The sequence below is a fragment of the Corylus avellana genome, chromosome 10 (genome assembly GCF_965113065.1).
Source record: "Corylus avellana chromosome 10, dhCorAvel1.hap1.2, whole genome shotgun sequence".
Classification (NCBI taxonomy): Eukaryota; Viridiplantae; Streptophyta; class Magnoliopsida; order Fagales; family Betulaceae; genus Corylus; species Corylus avellana.
Genome location: NC_142499.1, coordinates 17434347 through 17459454, shown reverse-complemented (window position 1 = coordinate 17459454; position 25108 = coordinate 17434347). Strand labels below are relative to the sequence as shown.

General features: G+C 36.3%; 2 protein-coding genes across 5 annotated transcripts; one reads left to right on the top strand and one right to left on the bottom strand.

Moving 5' to 3' along the window:
- Nucleotides 1-8091: 8091 nt before the first annotated feature.
- On the bottom strand, nucleotides 8092-17960 carry POP4 (ribonuclease P family protein). Of its 3 annotated transcripts, none has more exons than XM_059607044.2 (10): nucleotides 17809-17960; nucleotides 15339-15617; nucleotides 14648-14683; nucleotides 14444-14520; nucleotides 14050-14315; nucleotides 13232-13300; nucleotides 13007-13065; nucleotides 12227-12328; nucleotides 10683-10806; nucleotides 8092-8425 (listed from the first exon to the last, which is right to left on the bottom strand). In XM_059607044.2, the coding sequence occupies exons 2-9, from the start codon at nucleotides 15559-15561 to the stop codon at nucleotides 10709-10711; spliced, it is 930 nt and encodes a 309-aa protein (XP_059463027.1). In that variant the 5' UTR covers nucleotides 15562-15617; nucleotides 17809-17960; the 3' UTR covers nucleotides 8092-8425; nucleotides 10683-10708. The 3 variants fall into 3 exon arrangements, with proteins under 3 accessions (XP_059463027.1, XP_059463028.1, XP_059463026.1); XM_059607045.2 differs by lacking the exon at nucleotides 8092-8425 and adding an exon at nucleotides 9440-9539; XM_059607043.2 differs by lacking the exon at nucleotides 8092-8425 and having other exon boundaries at nucleotides 10440-10806.
- Nucleotides 17961-18431: 471 nt separating this feature from the next.
- Nucleotides 18432-23964, top strand: LOC132192075 (alpha/beta-Hydrolases superfamily protein). Of its 2 annotated transcripts, none has more exons than XM_059607278.2 (7): nucleotides 18432-18753; nucleotides 19044-19459; nucleotides 20429-20620; nucleotides 20741-20980; nucleotides 21879-22096; nucleotides 22479-22733; nucleotides 23264-23964. In XM_059607278.2, the coding sequence occupies exons 1-7, from the start codon at nucleotides 18734-18736 to the stop codon at nucleotides 23519-23521; spliced, it is 1599 nt and encodes a 532-aa protein (XP_059463261.1). In that variant the 5' UTR covers nucleotides 18432-18733; the 3' UTR covers nucleotides 23522-23964. The 2 variants fall into 2 exon arrangements, with proteins under 2 accessions (XP_059463261.1, XP_059463262.1); XM_059607279.2 differs by having other exon boundaries at nucleotides 18433-18719.
- Nucleotides 23965-25108: the final 1144 nt, after the last annotated feature.

Genomic DNA, 25108 nt, shown 5'->3' with positions numbered 1-25108 from the left:
TTCAATGCAATGTTTTAAGCTAATGAAATGCTTCGACAGTTAGCAATGTTCTAAGTAAACCAGGTAGCATATCTCGTAGTGCGTGCTCAACACTGGGCTTTACCAACTCGCACCTTTGTGGGGCTGTGGTGACGGGCTCGCCGCTTAGGCAGTAGCTATGGCTCAAACCGGACATTCCATGGCGAGGGGGGGCCCCTATGGTCACGCCCAGGGGGGGAAATCTACACTGGTCGCCCCTCTCCCCTCTTTAAAAAAAAAAAAAAAAAAAAAAAAAGGTAGCATATCTCGCTAGCCGGTTCTATAATTCTCTTTTCCTTAGAAAAAATTCCTTTTTTAAAAAAAAAAATAAAAAATAATAATTTCTAAAAAGAGTAATGCTCAAACTATATTTTTTTAAAAAGTATGTTTTTGTATCTGAGAAGAAAAAAGACTTTTTAAAATGCTTACCTAACATAGCCGTCTGGGAAAATCATGATATCAAGAAGGAGATCTTGAAAAAAGAAATTGACACCTCGTTACAGATCGAGGGAGAGGGTAAAAACTCGACGCTAATACAAAAACAAGAAAATTACTGTTATTTATATGTTGTGCACAAATTTTGTTTTGTATTATCCATCACAGATTATTATTAAAAAATAAAATAAAATAAGATTGCAGATGCTACTTAACAAAGCATCGTTTTATTCATTTCAATTTATTAACTTGCATGTACATGCAACACTCTCTAATCCTCCTTCTCTTTCTTTCTTTCTTTTTTTTTTTTTTTTTTTTTTCACTTTATTTAATTTCTTTCTTTCTTTCATCTACTTGGAATCCATAAAACTAAGTAGCTAAGCAGTATGTGGAGGAAAAAGCCAGGATCAGGATCCCCTCCCATTAGTGGGAGAATATGAGAGTCTCATATTCTCAATCCTGACCGTTCAATTTGATCCCACGGTCTACCGCTTGTCATGTGTCCCACTATAAATTAAATACTAAAATATTAATTCACTTTAAAAAAATAATAATAATAATAAAAATAAAATAATAAAATAATAAAAAAATAATAAAAAAGTTGGGGTGGCCGGCCACCCAATTGATTTTAGGGTTTAACAAAAAAATATGGGCCAAATGATTTATGGGTTTGGCCCTCGTTTCCTCTAGGAACCCACCTCATAAACTGTCTTTCCTCCTCTTCTTCTTCTTCTTCTACTTCAGGTCATCTTTTATTTCTTTCAAAAATCACAGTGAATGATAGTAGTCATCATCCTTTTTCTTTTGGAATCGGGATTGTTCCAAATGTTGTTATGTACTTAATTTGCTCTGTCTTATAATGAATATTATTAGTAATGTGAATTTGATAGCACAAGACCCTTCATTTTTGTTGTGGTGTCTTTATTCAGGATGACTATAAAATGTAATGCAGTGGTGAATTTAGATTCAGCAGGAAGAAGTTTAGTCGTGCTGTTAAAGTTTGATATTTTGTCCATTCAATTGAATCCTGCAATGAATTTGCTTGTGCTCGTTGAATTTTGTTATGGTACTTGTTCATTTAAGAAGTTTGTCTAATTTATCGTATTGCTGGCTCTATAGACAGACTTGTTTTTATTAGTGAGTGAGTTTCCAAGTTTCTCTTCCTGTAAATGTTTAAGCTTAATTGTTTAACTTTCACTCTTTGAACCCACAAACAAATAAATGAGAAAATCCTTTGGGTTGCCCAGAGTTAATATAATCATTTTTTTTTTTCCTGTGTGTTTGAGCTTTCATGTGTCGTAAGTGTTTGTGCTCTTGATTATGCAGTTTTGATGCTTCATGAGCAAGCAACAACTGCTGTTACCTCTATGCTGAGCTCTTCTACAGCACGACGGTGTCATACTTCAGTTCTATTACAAGAGCAGCGTGATGAAACTGGGCCTCCGTCGCACGTATTTAAGAAAGACGCAACTTCCTGGGTTAGCCTCTTGCTGTATATAATTATGTCATATAAATTGGTTTACTTAAAATTTATGAGGGTTGTCAATTGATTTTTAATACATTAACTGTCAATTTTTGTCTACTTCTATCTCTTTGACTGAGCAACTGGTTCTATTTTTATCTTTATATTGAATAACACTTTATCCGAAAGTTTCTTTCCCCTCCCTCATTGTTTGGAATCAGCCTATTGACCATCCTAGCGTTGTTGTGGAATTCCTGTTGATCAATGTTTTTCATGCTTCAAACATATTTTCATTTTTTTGATAAAATTTAAACTACTGTGATGAATAGTTTTGTGCAATATGTTTCTCTAGAAATTCCTATTTAAATATATTACCAATTATCCTCTTCTGTCTGTTCTATTAAAGGCAATCTCAGAGAGAAGGCAGATGGAGACTGAGGCTTCAGTCCATGAAGACAAAAACCCTGGAAACTCTTACGAATTGGTGCAAGACTTTGAGCGCCAGTTGCTTCACTGGCCTGGTTTATGGCAATTGTAAGTTGAGTCAAACTCTTAAGTTGAATCAGTTCTGCTACTTTCCTTGATTTGTTTTGGTTGCATTTTCATCCTGAACTGCATCCTTATAGAGTTTTATGTGGAAATTTTGTGTTGCAGGTTTCCATCCTTGCAAACAGGAAAAGATACATCCTCCCCCTTGACTATGCAGCCTGTTACCACCCACAAATGGTCTATGGGGTGGCCGTAGCTACACCTTTTTCTTCTTTCTTTCCTTCCCTTTTTTTTTTTCAATGAAAATGAGGGCATTTAGGACTTTTCAGCCCCCAACAAATCCACGTGTGCTGCCTTCCATAAGAGAAGATGGAAATTATTAACGGAGTTGTTACAATGAAAATTTCATAAACTTAGTTGTGTTATATTGCCAATTTTTAAATATTGGAAGCAAAATAAAAATTAAAAAATAAAATGGTACAACTTTGAGGGTAAAATGTCTTTTTCCTTTTATTATTATTATTATTATTATTATTAGGGGTAATTTCATTTACTCCTATGAAGTTACGCGCCTTTTGCAAACACACCCCCCTCCCCCCAACAATGTTCAAAGTTTTTCACTTTGGTGTATCGAGCTTTAATTTCCTTATACTTTCCCCCTTCTGTTAGGATTTAAATCCTAACGAAAATGTGTGAAATTACTAAAATACTCTTACTGAAATTACTCATTCCACCGTTTAATTTAACTGCAATATGTAACGGAAGGAGAAAAATGGAAGGAAATTAAAGTTCGATACACCAAAGTAAGAAGCTTTGAACATTTGAGGGTGTTTGCAAAAGTCATGTAACTTTATGGGGGTAAGTGAAATTACCCATATTTTTTATTAAGTAACAAATAACAATATATAGTCAATATTACTCAATAATTACAAATATACTAATATACTATATAACTTATTTTTATTTTGTTATTTATATTATTATATATGTGTCATTTGTGTATATATATGTATATATTATATAAACACATATAAGAAATATAAAATATATATAGTAAATAATAATAAATATTTGTTATAATCATTAATCATTATATCATATGATATAATCATATGGTATAATTGTATAATTTATTGTGTCATGATGTCATCAGCCATTTAATCAAAGCATTATTAGATACTTTATACTTAGAAAACATATGTCACATTGTCTTAGATTCTTAGATCTAAGATCATTTTATTATATTAATATGAATTGTGATTTGTGAGATAATATGATCATATAATTTAAGTATGAGTGTATGGCCATTAGATCATTGGGAATTTAGGACTTAGGAGTTTGAGCATTACTATTAGATAATAAGTTCAATTCAAAAAAAAAAAAAAAAAAAGAAGATTATAAGTAAATATGATAATAATTTAAATCATTAATCATATGATCTAATTTAATGAGATCATATGATTATATAATATTAAATTAAGTAATTGACATTAGATTCAATAATATGTTACTTATAACCACAATTGAAGTATTAATGTATTTTTTGAACAATGTTTTCACCATTTTTTGAAAAAAAAAAAAAAAAAACCATTTTTTGAACAATATTTTTAACTAGTTTTTGAACCATTTGTAACAATTTTGTTTTTAAAATTGAACCATTGATACGATGTCGTTTACCCTTAAACCATTTTTTTAAAAAAAAATTAATTAATTGAAGGCAAAACTATGTCGGTTTGCACTTCTATATATTCATTTCTTCTTCCTAACCTTAAACCTAAACGAAAATCACTCAACACACTCAGCCTCTCATTGTCTCAAGCTCAAGCTCAAGCTCAAGCTCACGCTCACGCTGACTTTGCATCTCTCTCCCAGGACCTAGTCTCTTGCCGATTTGGTGGATCTTGGTGGTAAACCCACTGGTAATCTCTACCATCTCTCATCTGTCAAAACAGATCTTGAACAATCCGCCTTTATGCTTAGATAATTCAAAAAATACACCTAAGGTGTGGCTTTCTTTCTTAATCTAATTTTTTGTTGTTTGTTTCTGACATGCAAAAAGCCAAGCCTAGCTTGGAATCTTAAGGTGCTCTGTGGTGAGAGGTAGTAAGTTCATAGCAAGAACTACTTTGCAGTGTCTCACGCTCACATAAACAAGTTGAACTCGAGCTTGGCTTGACCAAAATAGGCGAGCTCGAGTTCGAACAAAGTTCCAATCATGTCAGGCTGAGCTCGAGCTCGATTTTCCAGCTCGTGTTGAGCTCAAGCCTAACTCTATAGTAAACGAGCCGAGCCCGAACAAGGCAAGCTCGGTCAGGCTCGGCTCATTTATGCTACTATTTCTTTCTGCCAAGCTCTTTTGAATGCTCCATTCCAATGTTGACACTTCAGTATCTTGGATTGACATACTCCAGCTTTTGACTTGCCAACGCTCATTTTACCCTCCCGTAAATCCAACTCACCCTCATCTTGTACAAATAGGTTCGTCTACTTACCAAGATGTTGGGTGAAAGGGCGCGACAAGCACATGGCAGCTCGTGGAAAGTGCACGCACTTTGTAAGCTGGCAGATACCTAAATTAAATTGAATATATTTGAAAAACAAATAAAACTAAAACTAAGGTGCGTTCTCTGTTCGCACGCGTGGGGGTTACGCGCGTGTGCGAAATAGTCCGCGCACGGGTGTGTGCGCGCCACGGTTCATCTTTTTTCAACGAAAAAAGCCTCAAAGGTACAAACTATCGTGAGGGGTTACAAACTCAAGATTTTGATAGACAAAAATGCCTTTTGAGCTCGATTTCATGTAATTCCAAATCCCTTTTTTCGAGGTAAAAGCTCGATCGATGAGGCTCCTTAGCTGCGTTAGGAAGGACCGTGACCCCCTTTCGCTGTGCTCGTCCCCTTCGGGGGGATACCGATTATCCTCTGATTGGTTTGCTTTTAAGTTTACTAATCCGGTACTAATCTTTTTTGCTTTTGAGTCTCCGTGTCTTTCTGTCTCCTAGTCTTTCTGTAGCTCCTTGTCGACCTCTTGGGGGCCCCAGTACGAGCTATATATATATATGTGAATTTTTAAAATAAAAACTGAAAAAAAAAAAATTGGCTAGTTTGAGGGGTCTAAAATTGGCTAGTTCGAGGGGTGGCAGACCCCCACGTATTTAGGGCTAATGTGTAATCTTAGCTGGCATCCTAAAATGATGTGGAAAATCCTAATTTTTATTTTTTTAAAGTTAAAAATTAATACCAACCCCGCGTTTTTATTGGATATGACGTGCTAAAGTAATGGATTTTGTTAAGTTATTTAACGAAAATTGATTGCAGTGAATAAATTGTTATTTTGGCCTGTCCTGAGGACTAATAAATTATTTTTTATACTACATGGAGTGATTTGTAATTTAGCTCAACTATATGGACCTATAAATAATTTTTTATACCACAGAAAGTGAGTTGTAATTTTTTTTTTTCTTTTCTTTTTCTTTTCCTTTTCTTTTCTTAACAAATTATCTCTTTATTGATATAACAATCAAATGGGGCAAAATGCTCGGTACAATGCCAAAGATATAATTTGGAATCTTCACAACTCAAACCTTATCTATGACATATACAATAGCTTCTTGGGCTATTGTAAGACAATATCTATGAAAAGTCACCGTTTCAATCAGTTTCAGATCTACAACAAATTCCGGTGAATCACGTCTCTATCCGCTGCCAAGTCCTTGATTCCCTAACTTTTTTTTTAATCTCCACAACTAGTGCTTTATCAATTGCAATCCCCTTCGTTGCCTTTACTATAGTGGCAATTCTTCTTTATATTTAATAACTCCTCCGTCACCTGTCTATGGTTTACACTTAGAAAAAAAATTATAAGAAAACAAAAGACCGACTGAAAACTAATTTCGTTATTTTTAAGGATTCGTGAAAACAATACCTAAAAAAAACGAATAAAACTTTACCCCATAGATCGCTAATAAAAGCAGATCTAGAGATAATACATTTTTATTTAAAAACAACGAAAATACAATAACAGAAACCCAACACATCTTCACACATTCTACGCGTCACCGCCGGCTAGCCATGCGCTGTTAAAAAGCACCCCGAGAACCACTGTCACACTCGCCCTGATCGATCTATGGTGAAGACAATTGGAGTTGTAAGTTAGGCCAATTACAATGACCAATTTTACATTTATTCCTAAAATTTACTATTAAATTTTATAAGACTAACAGTGAGTCTCACAAATCTATTTGTGAATTTTAAAAGGAGATAGTTTGGGAATGGATAGGTAACATTTCTTTCATATTCGTTTTTTTTTTTTTTTTTTTTGGTGGGGGTTGTTGGCGTTTCTTTATTTTCCCACTTGTATTAAGAAACCCCATGTAATGTAGTTTTACGTAAAACCTTGATGATAAATTATGTAGCTATTGCATTAATAATAAGCCATAATGATTGTCTTTGTCCACCATCTCGTCCTTGCATAAGGGCATGCAATGTTTTAGACTCTTTAGTTGATTTGTGCCAAATAAAACGGTGACGTACGGACGCACCATGTGGGGCTGTGGTGGTAATTACGCTCACATGCAGTGTTGAATTAATTAGATCGATCATGGCCATTCAATTTCCCTATTTATAATCACCCCTTTGCCATTCCCCTCATCAATCATACACTTAGGAAACATGGCCCCCTCCATTTCCAATATTTCCACTGTGGTCGTTGCATGGGCTACCTTCATCTTGATCTATGCAACATATTTGGACACAACAGCTCTGTTCGTGACAGCATCAGCAGAATCGAAGGCACTGCTGGAGAGTGGATGGTGGAGTGGCCACATCAGCAATACCTCAAATCCTTGCAAGTGGCATGGTATTACTTGCAATGTTGGTGGAAGCGTCTCCGAGATCGCCATCCACTTCGATTCGGGTTTCCACTTGAGAGAGATGTCAAAACTCAACTTCTCTTTCTTCCCAAATTTAGTCCGCCTTAATTTGTCCAATAGTGATCTTCAGGGGAGTATTTCACTTGAAATATGTACTTTATCTAAACTCACCTATCTTGATCTGTCCCACAACAATCTCACCGGTAAGTTGCCTCGTTCACTTGCAAACCTAACCCAATTAGATTGGTTTGACATTTCTTATAATCAAATCAGTGGTTTCATAGTACCAGAAATAGGGATGTTGAAGAATTTGACCAATTTGAACCTAGGTTATAACATGTTCACCGGTCCAATCCCTTCCACCTTGGGTCATTTAAGTAATTTGAAATATTTGGATCTTTATTACAATCAAATAAATGGTTCCATTCCCCCGGAAATATACAAAATGAAGAATTTGAGTTTCTTGGCTCTTGAGAATAACAACCTTAGCGGTCAAATCCCTTCCACTCTAGGTAATTTGACTAAATTACGAATTTTGATTCTTAGTGACAATCAAATTAATGGTTCAATCCCCGTAGAAATAGGGAACTTGAAGAGTTTGATTGCTTTGGCTTTCGATCATAACAATCTCATTGGTCATATCCCTACTCAGATCGCCTACCTTCATTTATTGTTAACTCTTGACCTTAGTCATAACTTTCTCAGTGGAGAAGCAATTATTGAACTTGGGGCTGCAAGCAAATTATGGATCTTAGATCTCAGCTACAACAATCTCACAGGCAACATCCCCCATACTTACGCTTCTATTAAATACGTCAACTTGTCATACAATTCTTTAGAAGGTCCAATTCCATATGGTTATGATGTCTATCATACATTTGACACATTAATTGGCAATAAGAATTTGTGCGGTGTTTTCATATATTTCCCTCCTTGCAAATCAATTGCAACTAGGGTGAAATTTTTTGTTCCCATCACCATTTCCCTTAGCTTCTTAGTTCCGGGTGGCTTTCTCCTGTCTCGATGCATACTCAAGAAAACTCAATTAAAGCCAAGAGAAACAAGGAATGGAAACTAGAGGCCCGGCCTACAATGAAATGCGTGTCTCGAGAAAGAAGAAGCCAATGATCAAGTCTTTACACGCACTTTTACTGTGACAATTAAGTAACCAAAAAACATATATGGTTGGATCAGGAGATGAAACTCAATTATGAAGTGCTTGACGTTAGGTTGAGTATCATATTGTAATACTTTTTGATTGAAGTTGTATGAATAAAAAATGTTATGTATGAGAATTGTAATGCCATAAAAATTATATAACTTTGTCTAAACATGCCAAAAATTACATCAGAATATAAGGATAGAGTATTTTATTCGTTCCTTTATCCAATGTGGTGCTCCCGACTAAATCTTGACATGAATGATGATAATCAATTGCAGTCGAAAGTTAAACACATATGAAACCAATAAAATAAAATAAATAAATAAATAAAATAAGATTTGAAAACACACAGAACTTTTAATTATGGCAATGTTTCTAAAAGAGGTCTTGCAGCCTCACAAAAATAGAGGTCTTGCAGCTCCAACAAGACCAGCATACCAAAAGTTTCTAATTGGCGTCATTTGTGGACATGTCCTCTTGATTCACAGCCTTTACCTTTATTATTATTATTATTTACGTTGTGAATAAAAGTAATATTTATAGGTTAAATAATTGGCTGAAAATATAAGAAATAGTTATTGATTTTCGAAGAGAATATTTTCAACATAAATTATTTTCCCGGAAAACATTTTCCAATAAAAAAAAATAGTTTACGCTAAAACAAGGGACCTCAATTTAAGTCACCGTCTACAATGAGAAAAGGTACAACAAACAAAGCGTCTATAACCTTAATTTTGTCTAGATTTAACTCCGCGAATAGTATAATCCAAATTTCTCCATTATTTATTTTTGGAAGGTTCTAACATCTACATATATATAGTAGGAGAGTGGATTGGCATTTGGGCAATATTTTTTCAATGCACTACCGATCACATAATGCAACAAAAAAACTTATAGAACCCATGACTGGGGACTGGGGTCTCTGCCAGGTCCCTTATTTTACAAGGGTAAAATGGTCGTTTCACTTTTTTTAATTTATATTTTATATCTTATATTTTACCATTCTGCCAACCCGCCTTCTAACCAAAATTTGTCACATAAATCAGCCTAGTCCAGAATGACCCAATCTCTGAAGCATCACTTGAGGCAATTTCTGTGCTTTCCTACAATTCCATCTAAGTTGGAACTCATGAATAAATAATCTGAAAATCAGGCCAGGAACCCTGTACTTTTCACCATTTTGACTTTAAGGCCCTAGTTTTCAATTGGATAGTTTAGACGGGGGCTAATTCTAAATCTGAACCTCCATCAGTCTTTCTGTCAAATTGATAACAAAAATGACAGTGAAAATACAATTATAGCCCTCAATTCAAATAATTTTTTCAAAAATAAAATAAACCAATCAAAGAAGTGGTGGCCGCTAGGCAGAGGGGGTGGCTATAGCTCCACCCCCTCTAACCGGGGTGGCCGCGAGCCAACCTTTTGTTAACTTAAGGGGTGAATGCGAGCCATTGGTTCTTTTTTTATTTTTTATTTTTATCGAAAGATATAATTGTATTTTCACAGCAATTTATGTTATCTATTTGACAGAAAAGCTGAAAAAGGTCTCGAGTTAGAATGAACCCAAATTTGGATCTAGAATTTATCAAATTAAAAACTAGGATCTTAAAGTCAAAATGGCCAAAAATACACAGGAAGGTCCTGACCTAATTTCCCAAAATAATCACAGTTTTCTAGAATATGAAAAGAGAAATAATCCTCATCAACTTGTTTGCCCTAATATAACTGAATTCAACGTATCAATGGTATGTTCAAAGTATGCAACGGTAGCATGATTGAACATCCAGATTCCAGCAAATAAAACAAATAGACACGAAAAAAAGAATCTTTGATTTAGCTTTCTCAAATATCACAGTGAGCCATAGGCCAGCAATGACGCATGAATGCATAAAAAATGATACGTTTGAACAAACAACCAAATGAATGAACCATAGAGAAATTTCCAACTTAAGCATTTTGCCCATTTGGATTTAGGTATCTGATACTTAGTAATGGCCTTGGATAAAAAAAATCCTTTTATATACATCTTAAAAATCTCTCCCCAGCAACAATGGTTACATTAAACATGGTACACAGTTTCAAAGAAACATGAAATTTATGCTAAGACACGGAAACTCTTGGGTGTGCTATCAATAAACAATACAAATTAACACTATTCATGTACAAAAATCTAGAAACAAGGGCTGGTAATTTATGTGGCAAAATCTAGTATCCATATAAATGAAAAAAAAAAAAAAAAAAATCACCTGGAAGGCAATGATCAATAACAAGATCACAAGCCCAAATTTCTTGAAGTGAGTTTGTCCCCAAGCAATGTAACTTTCCAGCAATCAACTTGGAAAATAAAGACAGAAATCTTTTTGGGCACAACTGCAAATCATTCCAAAAAAATTAAGCTTTAACCATCAGGAGTTGCAATATAAAGTCGCAGGATGAGAAGACAATGAAAATGCATGTAGAGCAATTATTCATCCAATAATCATAAAAGCAATGTCTCCATAGTTTCCGGCATCTTTACAACTTATGTATCTCATAAAATTTATAATTGCTTCCTATCATGCAGGCAGCTGTCATGCTCTTGTGAAGCATGGACATAACCGTATTGTAGATCTGATGTTCATTATTTGACCAAAATCAGGCAACTTTCACCAAATATTTAGACTAAAAGATCTGCTTTTTTCTCTTTCCCAACTTCTTTTTTGATAAATAAAGACCTCATGAAACGCATGCTCCTTCAATTTTGCTAACAGTAAGTGTTTTCCAAAACCTCCCAGGGCAAGGACTCAAAGCCGGTGTGTAAAGCCACGACACCACATAAGGAATCCAACTAGGAGAAGTATTCCTAGGCTGAACAGCAACTTGCAATGGGCCCCACGTGTATTGACTTGTCTTATTCAAGTCACAAATATCAACACTTTGTGGCATACACATGATATTGAGGACAAGTCAGTATTAATGTGCCCCTATATACAACACCCGTACAATCCAATCCAAGGTATCATTATCTCTCCCATACAAATGCTTGAGGCCATTTTAAAGGTTCATGCTAAATATGCTGAGCTACAGTACCATTGTCCATATGGCATTACTATATTGATTCTAAAACCATATATGATGACTCCGTTAAACACATCTACGTGATGCCTCAAAATGACTAATTATTAGAGCTCACTAATTTTATTTATATTACTTAGTTTGGCCTAAAATTATTTAAGTTAATTCTTTAAATACCTTGACTATTATACATAATGCAAGTTCAACTGCTCAGAAAAATGATTTCAATTAGAAAGAGTTGTTCGGTTGTCATAAAAATAGTCTCAGAGAGAATGCAGCTCTATATTGCCTTATCTGGATGATTTGGAGAGAGAGAGGAATAATCGTATTTTTGAGAGTGTCGTGTAGTTTTGTGTTGAGATAGAATCTAGTTTTCTGCAATCTTTATTATGAATGTAGAATTGTTGTTGGAAGGGTTTCTTGTCATTCTTTCCTCTTTTAATTCATGGAGCTCTAGAATCTAGTTTTCTGCAATCACGTATACATAAGTTTCCTCTCTTATAAAAAAAAAGTTCTTAATTGAAAAAATAAAAAAATAAAAAATCAAGGTGAAACCTTTTACTTTAGCCAGCTGTACAGCTGAAATCTGTTACTTCATAAGGACAAATGACATAGTAGAATACACGATGCATCACATCATCCTTACGTATAAATATGCAGTACAGACGATAAGAGTACCAAAACTGGAACTAATTATAGTTGAATTGGTTTAAACCTGGCGCTGGTGGATGATTACCTTGGATTACATCATCTTGTGTAATTATCCCAAATGTTTCCGCAGTTTCACGAATCACAATGCCGCTCACTCCAGTGAAAGAAGTTATTTTACACTCAGCAACTGCCAGAAAAAATGAAAGGAAACTATAGTAAATAATAATAATAAAGATAAGTGCAGGACTCTAATGACTGTATTTTAGTTTTTAATTTTTTAATTTTTTATTTTTGGGGATCTCTTTACTGTATTTGACACTAATGATTACTGCACAAATTGAGTATGTATGTGCAGCTCCACACATAAGAAAATACTAAAAGAAATTAGGAATTTGAAATAGATAAATAAAATAGTAAAATAACGACACATTTTGGTAAAAATCGATGGAGCACAGTGAGCCTCATAGGTGTTTGATTGAGAAAGGGGTAAAATTCTAAGTCTAAAATCTTAAAGATTTTGAATATGTGGTGTTGCATTATAATGAGATTTGGTATGCATCAATTCTATAGGCTGGTGAACAATTTAATAGACTATGACCCAAAAATTGCACATGCAAGTTATTCTTGGGCATTCAACCAAGAGTAAAAAAAAAAAAAAAAAAAAAAAAAAAAGGAGATTTTATAGCGCATATCTGGGTGAATTTTGGACTCGCAGCAAACAACTCATAAAAGAACATTGGTGGTTTAACCCAATAGAACTTTTATTGGGTCCAAACAAGAAAAATTACTTTTATTGCAAGCAGCTACTATAGATTCCATTAGTACTTTTATTGCAAAGATTGTTGTAGAAAGAGTATAGTTTGACCTAGAATGATAGCACCATGTAGATCTGCATTGAGAAGACATTGAGCCAACTGATTTTTTCTGTAAGATCAAATAGAAGTACAGTTATAAAACCAATAGATTGAATGATAGAGCATATTGGAACATAAAATTAACACCCCACCCCCAAAGAAAAAGACGAAAGGTAAATGATAAAGGACAAGAAACCGCATGATTGTTATATCAGCAAAGAAGGAAAATATCTCACCCGATAGTTTTAAGCAGTTGCATCATGTAGCCTTTCCACATTTCATGCATTGGCCTAAAAATATCAAACCTGTTATCCAAACACAGCCAACAATTATTAGAACAAACTGTTTTAAGAGAAATAGAAACCAGAACAACCTAGAAGCTCATAAAAACAGTTTTTCTCAGAGTTAGTCATATGTTATATATAGAAGAAAACTTCAATTTCCTAGTATATTCTCTCATCATTTAAAAATTCAAGAGGAAGTCAATTGTTATTTTCCTGATTTCCTTCCCCAAACTGTTAGATAACCTACATCTGAAAATTAAAAACAATTGGCAAGCATCAGACTGATCAAGAGAGGAACAGGAAAAGACAGATCCATCATGTAAAGCCCCCAATAAAACATCAACCTTCTGAAGATTAAAATTCTAACCAGTTCAAACAGCAGGATGGGATCAAGTTATTGAAATTTTGCTGACTAGGTTAGACCAAACTACTTAAATGGATCAAGCCATAGTAATAGCTTAAACAGCTATTTAAGTGCAAATTATACGCTTGCAACTCAACTGCCTGAGTCAGCAGTTTTACCTCATCACTAGACATAGGATCAACCTGATACACCCTTCCCCTGATTCACAGTCCAGCTCATATAATCTTTCTAAACAATGTTTATATGTCCTTTAGAGAAGGTTAACTAAAAAAAACATAAGATCTTCATGAAAAGAACCAATGTGGCGCCACCAGAAATACAGTCAAAAGAATAACATCTAGATTGCAAGTACAGGAGAAGAAATAGATTGTGAGGTCGCAACCACATGTAGAGTAGAGAAACTCACTTGTGAAGTTCTTGGGGCAAATCAAATGATCCACATTTTTTCTGTTGTTTCATGGACATGTGCCTTTTAGATCGCTTTGAATGGATCCGCAAAGCCCTGGTATGAGAACCAGTAGATACACCACGCCCTTGTACAAAATTATCAAGAAGGATCCAATTGTCAATTTTTTTGCTTCTGGAGCCCTGCATGTACTTCTGAGCTGAATCACCATTCTGAAGAAGCTCATGTAAAATCTTATCGACCATGTGCCCTTCTCGACTAGAAAGCTGCATGATGGCAGGCAGATGTTAAGCCAAGAAGCCGAGAATATATCCTTTCTTAATTTAGAAAAGTTAGGTCTCTAATTAGAAGCACCTCCAATGACCAATTATTCATGGTTCAGATAGCAAATTACCTTAATATTGGTTGCCAGCAGATTCTCATGTACGGGTTGAGAGAGCTGCAAATAGGCTGGAGCATTTTCTTCAGGATCTGTATACAACATTCACTTTCCATCTAATCAATTAAAATATATAAAAACAAAAGGACGCAGAAACATATTACATACTCTTTTCATTATAATATACGTAACAAAAACACATGTATCCAAGAGCAGTACCTTGTGAAGCAGGGTGACCTGAGAAAGTAAAAATTCCTACAAGGAAGCCCAGTGATATCAATCAGTTAATGCAAACAAGAATGAAAAGACTAGCAAATATCTGAATAGATAATGCTGGAAATCTTAACCTCAACAGTGACAAAATTTTACTATGTGAAACAGGAAGAAAGCATACAAATAATTTTATATAAAAGAATATTAAAAATACTACCACCCCCTCCCCCCCCCCCCCACACACACACACACATTGAACAGGAGTAATGATCAAATAAATTCAAGAAAAATAATAAATAAATAAAACAACAAGAAGCCAGTACATGGCACCCCCATGGGGTGGTGGTGGTGGGTAATTTAGCAGGTTTAGCAGGCAAACAATGATATCAACAACCATTCGATAGGTAAGATAGATCAACTAAAACGAGGAGCTAATAAAGGGCCTTGATATGCATTCATTTATATTAGACCTGCCAAGCTTGATTCCAGAATGGCTAAAGGAACCTGAACCAAAAAAGTGGCGTGGTATTAAAATATGAAAGGAAAAAAATGAAGTGTCAATCTGAACACCCCCTGAGAAGCTAGAACGTCAATAACTGATCTATCAAGATACAAACATGTTAAATGGGAGATCCTCCAAAGCAAAGTTAAGTATACACCCCTTTAAAATAAAAAATAAAATAAATAAATAAAAAACCTTTCTTGGATGAAGCACCCAATGTGGGAGTGACTGCTGCATCAGTTTTATCCGCCAAAGAAGCAATGACTGAAGAACCTGTATGATTATGTTCTTTTATGTCTCCTTCGTTTAAGCTCTTTTTGTTCTTCTTTTGTTGTAGAAGGTGCTCAGCAGCAAACCTCCGCTCCAATGCTGCCAAAGTGCGCTTTCTTTGATCTTGAAGGACTGTGTCGGTAGCCATGGAAGCTGTAACGGTCCAACCTTCCTCCTCACGACACAAAAGAAAAGGGAACAACCCTAAAAGGCAGTGGAAAATAAGCTTATTCACAAGTTTAAACTAAATGATTTGTATTCTAAAACTTCAAGATCGACAATTGGTAAGAAAGCTACCGTCTCAAACTATAGATTCAATCATGTTTTTCCAATAATAAGCTTTCATCATTGATAACAGATACAATCATGTGTTTCCAATAATAATGTTTAATCATTGATTGGTTCAAGTAAATACTTCAAACTTCTCTTAGAACCAGAGCCAAACTAGGGCTAAACCTGATTGCTCATTGTGTTTTTGGGGGTTCTGAAGATGTGGGCGGCACAAAGCATCATAAAGAGAGAGAGAGAGTCCAGCCCGCTGCATATTTTCCTTTTCGTTGAGGTGCTCGTAAAGGTTTAGTAATTGTGGGTTGGGGCGGATACAGTGTAAAACTAAATATCAAATTGTCATCATTAAATAGTTGTGATTTTACAGCTGTTGGATTATTGAAAGGTATCTAGGCTGAGACTTACGATATGGTCCTAAACAGAAAGCCCATCAAATCTTTACAAGACAATCTTTTGCGTCGTAACAACATAGCAACCTCCATCCAAACCTTTTTTTTTCTTTTTTCTTTTTTAATTTTTAATTTCTTTTGACAATCTATGGCATTTCTTACTTCAAAAAATTTAGGATTAGACTTGGAGATCTACCTTAATAGTTTGTTTGTTTGTTTGTTTTTTTTTTTTTTTGATGATAAGTAATAAAGAGATCTACCTTAATAGTTAAAATTCTTTATTTTGTTTTCCTGGCTTTTAAATTAATTACTGCACCTTTTGATAAAATTCTGTCACTCCAAACCCTTCAAATATTTAACCCGTTTTACATGCTCATACATCAACCGACATCTTACAATCATCCAAATGCCAAATCAAACTCCCGAATCCAGTAGGTATTAAGAAATCCAAAACAAAGAGCCAATTTTCTAACAAACCCAGCAACCAGATTTCTACATATTTCAGCAAGGACAAAGTTTTCCTCCAAACTAGGTTGGAAGAAATTCCTCCAACCCAATCTCTAAAGTTGACATGTGTCCCTAAACATGTGTTTTTTTAATACCCTAATCACCACAAACGTACATTAACTCCGTAATCTTCTAGCAAATTTTTTTTCTCCCTCTCTCACGTTTCCCTCTAGCTTCTCTCTCTAAAACATCTACAGAGACAAACACACGCACATCTCCCTCTCGCACGTCCAAAGGAATCCAAGCTCTGTGTCTTTCCAACCCAGAAAATCTCTCTCAAATCTGGTTTCTTGGTTGGTAATTGGTTTACACAAAAATTGGCAGATTTGATTAGAAAACCAAAAGACTTAAAACCATACTTCATGGTCTCCTAGTAAAGGGGCTTACCCTTGCAACAAGCTTGACTTAAAAATCTCGATCAGAACTTGAGAACAAACAGAAACTAACAGAAATAGGTAGTTAATAGAGGTCTCTAATGTATTTTCATTTTCTATATGACTGGATTCCTGCTATTTGCAAATCCTGTAAGGTATTTGGGCATTCACAATTGGTAATAATAACTCTACGATGCATTTCAGCAAGCAGTTGATGTGCAAAAAAAAAAATCTTAAACTTTAACTGCCATTCGTGCATTTCAACAAACAAATTCATAAAAACTATCAAAATTCATCAAAAACCCACTTGGGGCAGCCCATCAAAATTCAAACCATAAACATCAGCATAATGCAAAGACCCAGCTCAAAAACCCATCTCAGATCTTCTCACAGCAACACAAAAAACAACAACAACCCAAAATACACACTCAAAAACACACAGAAATCCCAAGCCCAAAACCCCAGAATCAAAAAGATCAGAAATCGCCTCCATGGATCTGAGGCAAGAAGAAAAAGAGTACCAAAAGACCAGCTTGCACGGATACCGAGGATGATGACAATAAATATGTAGAGAAGGGCTCAATCAAAAAATCAAACAGATTGTCCCTACAGTTAGGATTTTCAAGGCCATCTTGAAGAGAGAGAGGGATGGCCTTGAAATTGACGGGTGTTAAAAAGCTAGTAAGCTCCAAAATACAGCAACTAACCTAATTGATCAACTCCATAGACGTAACAGATGCTTTAGATTAGATGGGCACAAAACAATCGAGTAAATTTCAGAGAGAAAGAAACATAGAGACAGTCATAAATAGACAAAACACAGAGAGAGACACTCACTGAAACTCTTGCCGCCTCTGGATTACGCCCCCACCCCCAAAAACCTTTGAATCCCTCAGGTGATGGAAACAGGGTTTAGAGATGAAGTTCAGTCAGCTACGTATTTCCAGGGTTCCAGCTTTAGCGCGCGAAAACGTTGCGTTTCCTGAGTATAAGGAAGACGGCGTCGTTTCGAATATGAATGTGTGTCAACTTGCTTTACAAGTTTACACACACAAGGGGCCCACCATTGTAAAAGTTTGGTACCAAAAGGGCAACGGGGATTTTCTCGTTCCGATAAATTTCTCTCTCCATCTTTCTCGTCATACTTCTTTCGCTAAAACTCTACGCTTTCACCGCTATCATTACGCCCACTTTGCCTTTCACTGTCAATTAAAAAATAGCAGGGAAAAACAACAATATCACTCGCATTCACTGTTGAACGACCTCACCACCGTTGGATGAGATGAAAAGTGTTCCCTGATCAACCTTGACGGAAACTGACGGTTAAGATCTGAGGAAGACCTACTCTTTAAGAGAACCCCATCAACGCCTGTCAAAAAAAAAAAAAAAAAAAAGGCACCACGTCGGAAAAAGGACGAAGAAGGACATTCCCAAGTCACATGCGCGCACCGCACATCACTGGCGCATGCTCGTCAGGCAATCGCACAAACAACCAACCGACACCCACCGACTGAGCCGGTAGCCAACCGTTAGTTGCACGCCGCAGCAGCCAGCAGTTGACTACGTGGCCAGATCCTCCCCGTCAGTTCCCCCCACTGACGGTGATCTCATCGGACGTCTCGTACTCATCGTCAAGTCTCGCTCGGACCAGCAAAGGCAAAAGCTTGGTTCGTTTGCTAAAAGTTTGGTGAAGCAGTCAATTCCACATATACACCACACAGAGCTCCTAACGGTTTCACTGCAGAAAGGTGAGAAAAGGATAATGCTCGCAGAGCCGCAGAGGTGCTTTTGCATTTTTCTACTTCATGAGTGCTTCTTTTCTCAACTTTTTTTTTTCGGTTTGAACGGTGGTCGGTTAGGTTTTTATCTCTTTTTGGGATTAAACAAACCTGGCTTGAATTTCACGCTTGGAAAGCTGCACAGCTCTGTTTTCTTGTGAATGGAAATTATTACTCTGAGCTCTTTTTCTTTTTTAATTGAACGTATATCTCTCTCTCTCTTGTGTGTAACTCGGGCTTCAATAGAGTTGAGTGAGTGTTTGGGAGTTCTTAACCGAAAATCTTTTTTCTCAGCGAAATGGCGGAAGTGAGAGGATCGGCCACGTGGCGGGACGAGCTGGCTAGTCTGGTGGAGGACACGGCGATACGATACACCGGGGAGCCAATCGGAGACTCGACGGCGTCGTTTGGGACGAGAAGGACGGGGTTCGTTTCGGGAGAAGAATCGGCGGGATCGGAGAGCCTCAAGGATCAGGTGAAGGGATTCGCAATGGCTTGGGGCGAGATACTGATGGAATTGGGCAGAGGCTGTAGGGACATTGCGCAGCAGAGCCTTCTGACTGAGGACTCGTATATCGTGCGAAAGCTTCGGAAGCCGTACGCTGAGGTCTCCGGCAGATTGAAGTACTTGAACGAGTTTTTGCCGGAGGATCGCGATCCGGCTCAAGCGTGGTCGGTTATATTCTTCGTTTTCATTCTCGCGCTTGCAGGTGAATTTCAAATTCATTCTAAGATTACTCTTTGTTTTTTAATTGTTATTTGTTTGTGAAGTATTTGTAGAATTATCTATAATGCATGAAAATGTTCTAGGACGATCTACTTGAAAAGCTTGAATTGGTGATTTTCTTATTCATAATTGTTTCTGTCAGTCGGATTTATGAAAATCACTTGCTTTATTTGTCAGTTTGAGTTCCATCGCTTGCTCCCCCTATTGGTGGTCCATGATTCGCAATTTGGATTCTATATGTTCAATAACCAAGTATTGGTTCCTGTAAAATTTGATAGTTTCTTTTCGTCACATTAGGGAGAAAAGGTTTGTTACTTAATTCATATGTGGTGGACGCCATTGCTTTCATGTGAATCACGTTGACACAGCTTTTTTTTTTATTAGGTTGCGGTAAATTCAAGGCGCTCGCTCAGCCCGAGCGTGATTGATTGTGACTGCATTTTTCAGTTAATCACTGTTGATCTTTAAACCTGAGCACTCCATTTTTTGGACAATACCTGCAGTGGTGTCATAGTAACATCCATAGATAAGTGGACTTCTGTATAATGACCTCTTTGGATAAATGTAAAGAAACACTGGCATTGAGGGTATTCATAAAGTTGGTTCATTAGTGAATGCATGTTCCCATTATTAAGCAAAATGTGCCTCTGTGGCTAATTCTGTCAGGAACTTACATTTTGGTCCTGGCCTTTCTATGTGGTGGAATTTTACTTAAGTTTACAGCTTTCCACCTTGTGTTTATCCTTTGTCTGCATGTACTGCATTTGTTTCTGTTTTCTGTTCTTAATAGTGCCGTAAAGTTTTTCCAGATCATCAGGATTCTTAGAAATTATAGGAATTTTGAGAAGGGGAACTTGCATACATGATTTTGCGTTCCGTCTCATTTCTTTTATTTTTTCCTTTGTGGTATACAATAGATAAACTTCTATAACATTGTTAAAAACATTTGCAGCTTTGAATATTAATAGCACACATGACAGCTTGATTCCACCAGTAAAGAAGGTGTGTATACATCCTCCCAGCGCTAGCCACATACTACTTCCAGATGGTAGACACATGGCTTACCATGAGCAAGGTGTTCCAGCCGACAGAGCTAGATTTTCCCTAATAGCTCCACATTCTTTTCTTTCCTCACGACTTGCAGGTAAAAAAAATAATAAATCTTTAATCCTTTGAAGTGGTATCCATGGGACTCTAATTGTAGTGTTGGTGAAAACTAATGTGGACTTGAAGACTGATTTTCTGAACAATTTCTGTCTGAAAGGTATACCGGGAGTTAAAATGTCATTGCTTGAAGAGTTTGGCATTCGCTTGGTCACATATGATCTTCCCGGTTTTGGGGAGAGCGATCCTCATCCCGGAAGGAACCTTAACTCATCAGCATTTGATATGTTGCACCTTGCTAACGCAGTTGGTATTAGTGACAAGTTCTGGCTTTTGGGCCATTCAAGTGGATCCATTCATGCTTGGGCTGCTCTCAGATACATACCTAACAGAATTGCAGGTATGTCAACCTTTTATTATTATTATTATTATTAATTTATTATGTTTTAATTCTATTCGGATACTTCACATGATTGGCATGCAGTTATTTAGTGGGCCCTGGGAGATCTGAACCTTGTGCTAAAATTTATGAATTCAGTATGATTATTGATTCTTACAATTTTAAGCTTCATACCCTTGCCCTTCATATGCTGATAACTCGGGTAAAAAATTTCTCTTAGAACTGTTTGTTGCTGTTTGACATACATCAAGAAATGAATGGGTAGCTTAAGTTGTGTTTACAGGAGGCATGCAAGCAAGCTAGAAAGTTTTAAAAAAAATTTGAAGCAACTCTTTTGGCATAAAACTAGATGTTGTCGGGGTTATATGATAAATGAGATGAAGCCTGGTGTCTTTGATTCATTATCAAGAAAATTTTTGAACTGCTTGAATACGTTGGTAGCGATGTGAAGTTAATTTAGCCTTTTTTCAAAACCTTGTCCTGAAATTACATATGTTACAGATTTAGTCCTCAGGGTCATGGCTAGTTTTATGGCTAGTGTTCTAGGGCTCATGCCATGTCGAATTTGAATTATATGAATTATTGGTGTTCTGTAATTTGATAGTATATGGTTTTGCCAATAAACTTATAGTTTCAATTTTTTCAATGCATATGAATTGATTGTTTAATGGGTTTTATGCATTGAATTGTAGTGTATCTAGTATTCTACCAATTAACATGTTTCCTCAAATAATTGGAATTCAATTTCTTGATCATGTTGGTTGCCTACCGTCCTGTCTTCGCACTTGAGCCTTCTTCTTTTTGTTTTTTGTTTTTTTTTTTTTCTTAATGGAAACACAATAAGCAGGTAAAATGAAACATACTTATGAATTGTGATGCATCCTCATTGAATATGCAGGAGCAGCCATTTTGGCCCCAATGATTAATCCATACGATCCGAGCATGACTAAAGAAGAGATGAAAAGAATGTGGGAAAAATGGATGCCAAGAAGAAAATTATTGTACTTCTTAGCTCGTAGATTTCCGAAGTTCCTCTCCTATTTCTATCGCCGAAGCTTTCTATCTGGAAAGCATGATCGAATTGATAACCGGTTATTTGTCTCACTGGGAAAGAGAGTGAGTCATTGTCATCTTTGATTGAAATCTTGAAAGCTTCTCCACTTGTGGCCACAATTATAAGCTTCAATTTTTATATATAAGGAGTTGGGGTGATCAATGGCAGCTAGTCATAACAAATTTGTCAAGTAGTGGGTATCTGGCTTAGTGATTCTTTTCCTTGATTTTTGAATGCTCTATGAAATTTTTTATAACTGTTTCTCCCAAAACTGACGTTTTTTCAATAAAATGTATGATTTAACTCTATCCCACTTAAAACTGTTAAGAGACAATTTGGACATTATTTATATAACTTTTGACAATCTTACATATCATCTTCAATAGTTGCCGTAGGTTTTGATATTTTATAATGATTTGTATGACAAAATCTTGACATGTTCAGGACGAATTCCTGATCGACGAGCCAATATTCGAAGAATTTTGGCATAGAGATGTGGAGGAGTCAATTCGACAGGGAAATACAAAACCATTTATAGAGGAAGCTGTGCTACAGGTATCAGATTGGGGGTTTAGCCCAGCAGATCTTCAGGTGCGGAAGAAGTGTCAGAGAATAGGCATTCTTTCTTGGCTGAGGTCCTTGTACAGTGAGGCAGAATGTGAATTGACTGGATTCCTAGGCCCAATACATATATGGCAGGTTTGCGTCTTGCTTCTTTGTTGTTACTTTGTTTACTGCTGTAGTATTCCTTTAAACAAAATGCCATTATGATTTTAGTATAATAGGATGGTGTTTGAAAATCATTTATAATCTATTATTGGTTGACGTCTTAACGGGAAACTTTGATACTATAAGTATTTCACAAATGATGTATATGCATGTGTTTCATGTCTTGGCCCTTCAGACCGTCTATGGACAATTTTGAAGTAAATCTGATTCAACGCCATCAGCCTGTGACTCTCATTTTGTGGGCTTCTGATTTTTAAAAATGGTACCCTTTCTTTAAGAAGAGGTGGAAAAAGTCGTTTGCTGAAATTCCCCACAAGAGCATTACCAATCCTTTTACGTTACCTCTTCCCTCGTGTTTCCACTGTTTTCCACCCTTTATGATCGACTGTGACAGTATCCAGGATAAGACATACTTTGAATTTTAATTATATTTAAAGAATATTTGCATTGCTATTAAAAGAGATTTGTTGATTCTATGTTCTTTATGAATGCTGAAACAGGGCATGGATGATCGGGTATTCCCACCATCAGTGACCGAGTATGTGGAGCGGGTTCTACCCGGGGCCATTGTGCATAAGCTCCCAAATGAAGGCCATTTCTCCTATTTCTTTTTCTGTGATGAATGCCATAGACAGATATTTTCCACACTTTTTGGAATCCCTCAAGGTCCACTTGACAAGAAAGCGGAAATGGATCAAACTCCATTTGAAGGAGATATTCAAATGGTATCACCTGTTGCTGCTTCTACAACAGAATGACAGGTGATGATAAGATTACTGATAACCTAATCTCTACACGAAATTCTGATGTATATACCACAGGTTGCTCCTACGCTCCTGGAGCAGAAAGATGAGATTTTAATAACTGGCCTGTTCCTGTTCCGTAATTTTCGACGACAAGCACTTCTGATGAGAGACGGAGAAAGCAAGGAGGCAGAAATTTTTTACTGAAATCCTATGATTTTCTGCTGTATATCAGTATCATCATTTGATTTAGTCGTAACACTTTCCTCAGTTATCTTCAACCTTCGACTGAGCAGCAAACATATGAAAAATGGTCCTACCATCTGATATTACTGTTAGTTGAAAGCGTACACGTGTTCCTTTTGTGGTTTCATCCCATCAACAACTAGATAGGAAGCCGACTGTTGCTGTATACACGAGCGATTATATAGTTCTGTTTTTATTTTTAAATTCGAATTTACTATTTTCAAGCTTATTAAAGAAATTATTATATACCTACCAAAAAAAAAAAAAAAATTGATGATATACTTTGCCCCAACACTAAATCTTGAGGCGGTTGGACCACTCCAAAAAAAGGTTATAATGTTTAGATAGCATAATCTTGAGATGGTTTCCGCCCTCTTTAATTTATTTATTTTTAATTGGTCACGTGATATACTCGTGACATGATAATTCATTTACAATACGCGACCTGAATTGAAGGGTACTTGAAACCTTGCCTCCCTGTTTTATTCAAACAAGAGTAGCAGAAATGAATTGAAAAGCCGTAGTGTAGATCAATTTCAATCAACTGTAGACGTGTCATTTTCTATTGGCATTTGATAATTGTAGAAAGAGAATAATTTTTATAAGGTTTTGGCTTGTGCCATCCGATTAGAGCATGACAAATCATCGTGGAACACCATAAAAAAATAAAAAATAAAATAAAAAAATAAAAAACCTAATTTATTCTCACTAGACCTCACATGCATTAAAACAAAAAATCTTTTAGAATAAGCTTTTTCTATTCTTCCTACCTAGACCTACCGCCAGCCACCATACCTGCCACCGGCCAACCAAGACCACGCCAGAGACGAGGCGTTGCTGGCCGGCCCAGAATGCATTAACATAGAAAACAAACCAAAAACTATGCTGCCGGTGTGTATATGACGACTTGAAAAAGAATCAATATTTTGGACAAAACTATGTTTCTACTTTTGCAAAGGTTGCATCTTTGATTCCTAGAGGAGACCTGTTCAATTCCACATGACAACACCATTGCCATCTCTTATGAACCCACCATGGCATCTCTTTTGACAGAATTTCTTTCGGTTTAAGAATGTGAGAGAAAAAACAGAGGTGTCGGGTGCGTGTGCCGATGACAGAGAAATTTTTTCTCTGCTGCCAATGTGTAAGAGAGAGAGAGGGAGAACCGGAAGCAAGAAATTTTTCTTTGCTGCTGAGGTGAGAGAGAGAGAGAGAGAGGGACAGATAGGGAGCATCGGAAACAAAGAGAGCTTCTTGACAAAGAGAGCTTCTTCTCTGCTGCCGGTGAGAGAAAGAGAGAGAGATTTGCCAGCGTTATCAGGACCGGCCGGCATCGTCTCATGCATGATCTGGGCT

Excerpts from the sequence above, each read along its gene's own strand:
- POP4 (XM_059607044.2), bottom strand. The coding sequence starts at position 15,561 with ATGGCTACCGACACAGTCCTTCAAGATCAAAGAAAGCGCACTTTGGCA. Across the intron at positions 13,066-13,231 it reads CAACTGCTTAAAACTATCGG|AAAAAATCAGTTGGCTCAAT; the intron begins GTGAGATATTTT and ends TTGATCTTACAG. Across the intron at positions 10,807-12,226 it reads ACAAGATGATGTAATCCAAG|TTGTGCCCAAAAAGATTTCT; the intron begins GTAATCATCCAC and ends AATGATTTGCAG.
- LOC132192075 (XM_059607278.2), top strand. The coding sequence starts at position 18,734 with ATGCTCGCAGAGCCGCAGAG. Across the intron at positions 19,460-20,428 it reads TTTCATTCTCGCGCTTGCAG|CTTTGAATATTAATAGCACA; the intron begins GTGAATTTCAAA and ends AAACATTTGCAG. Across the intron at positions 20,621-20,740 it reads TCTTTCCTCACGACTTGCAG|GTATACCGGGAGTTAAAATG; the intron begins GTAAAAAAAATA and ends TCTGTCTGAAAG.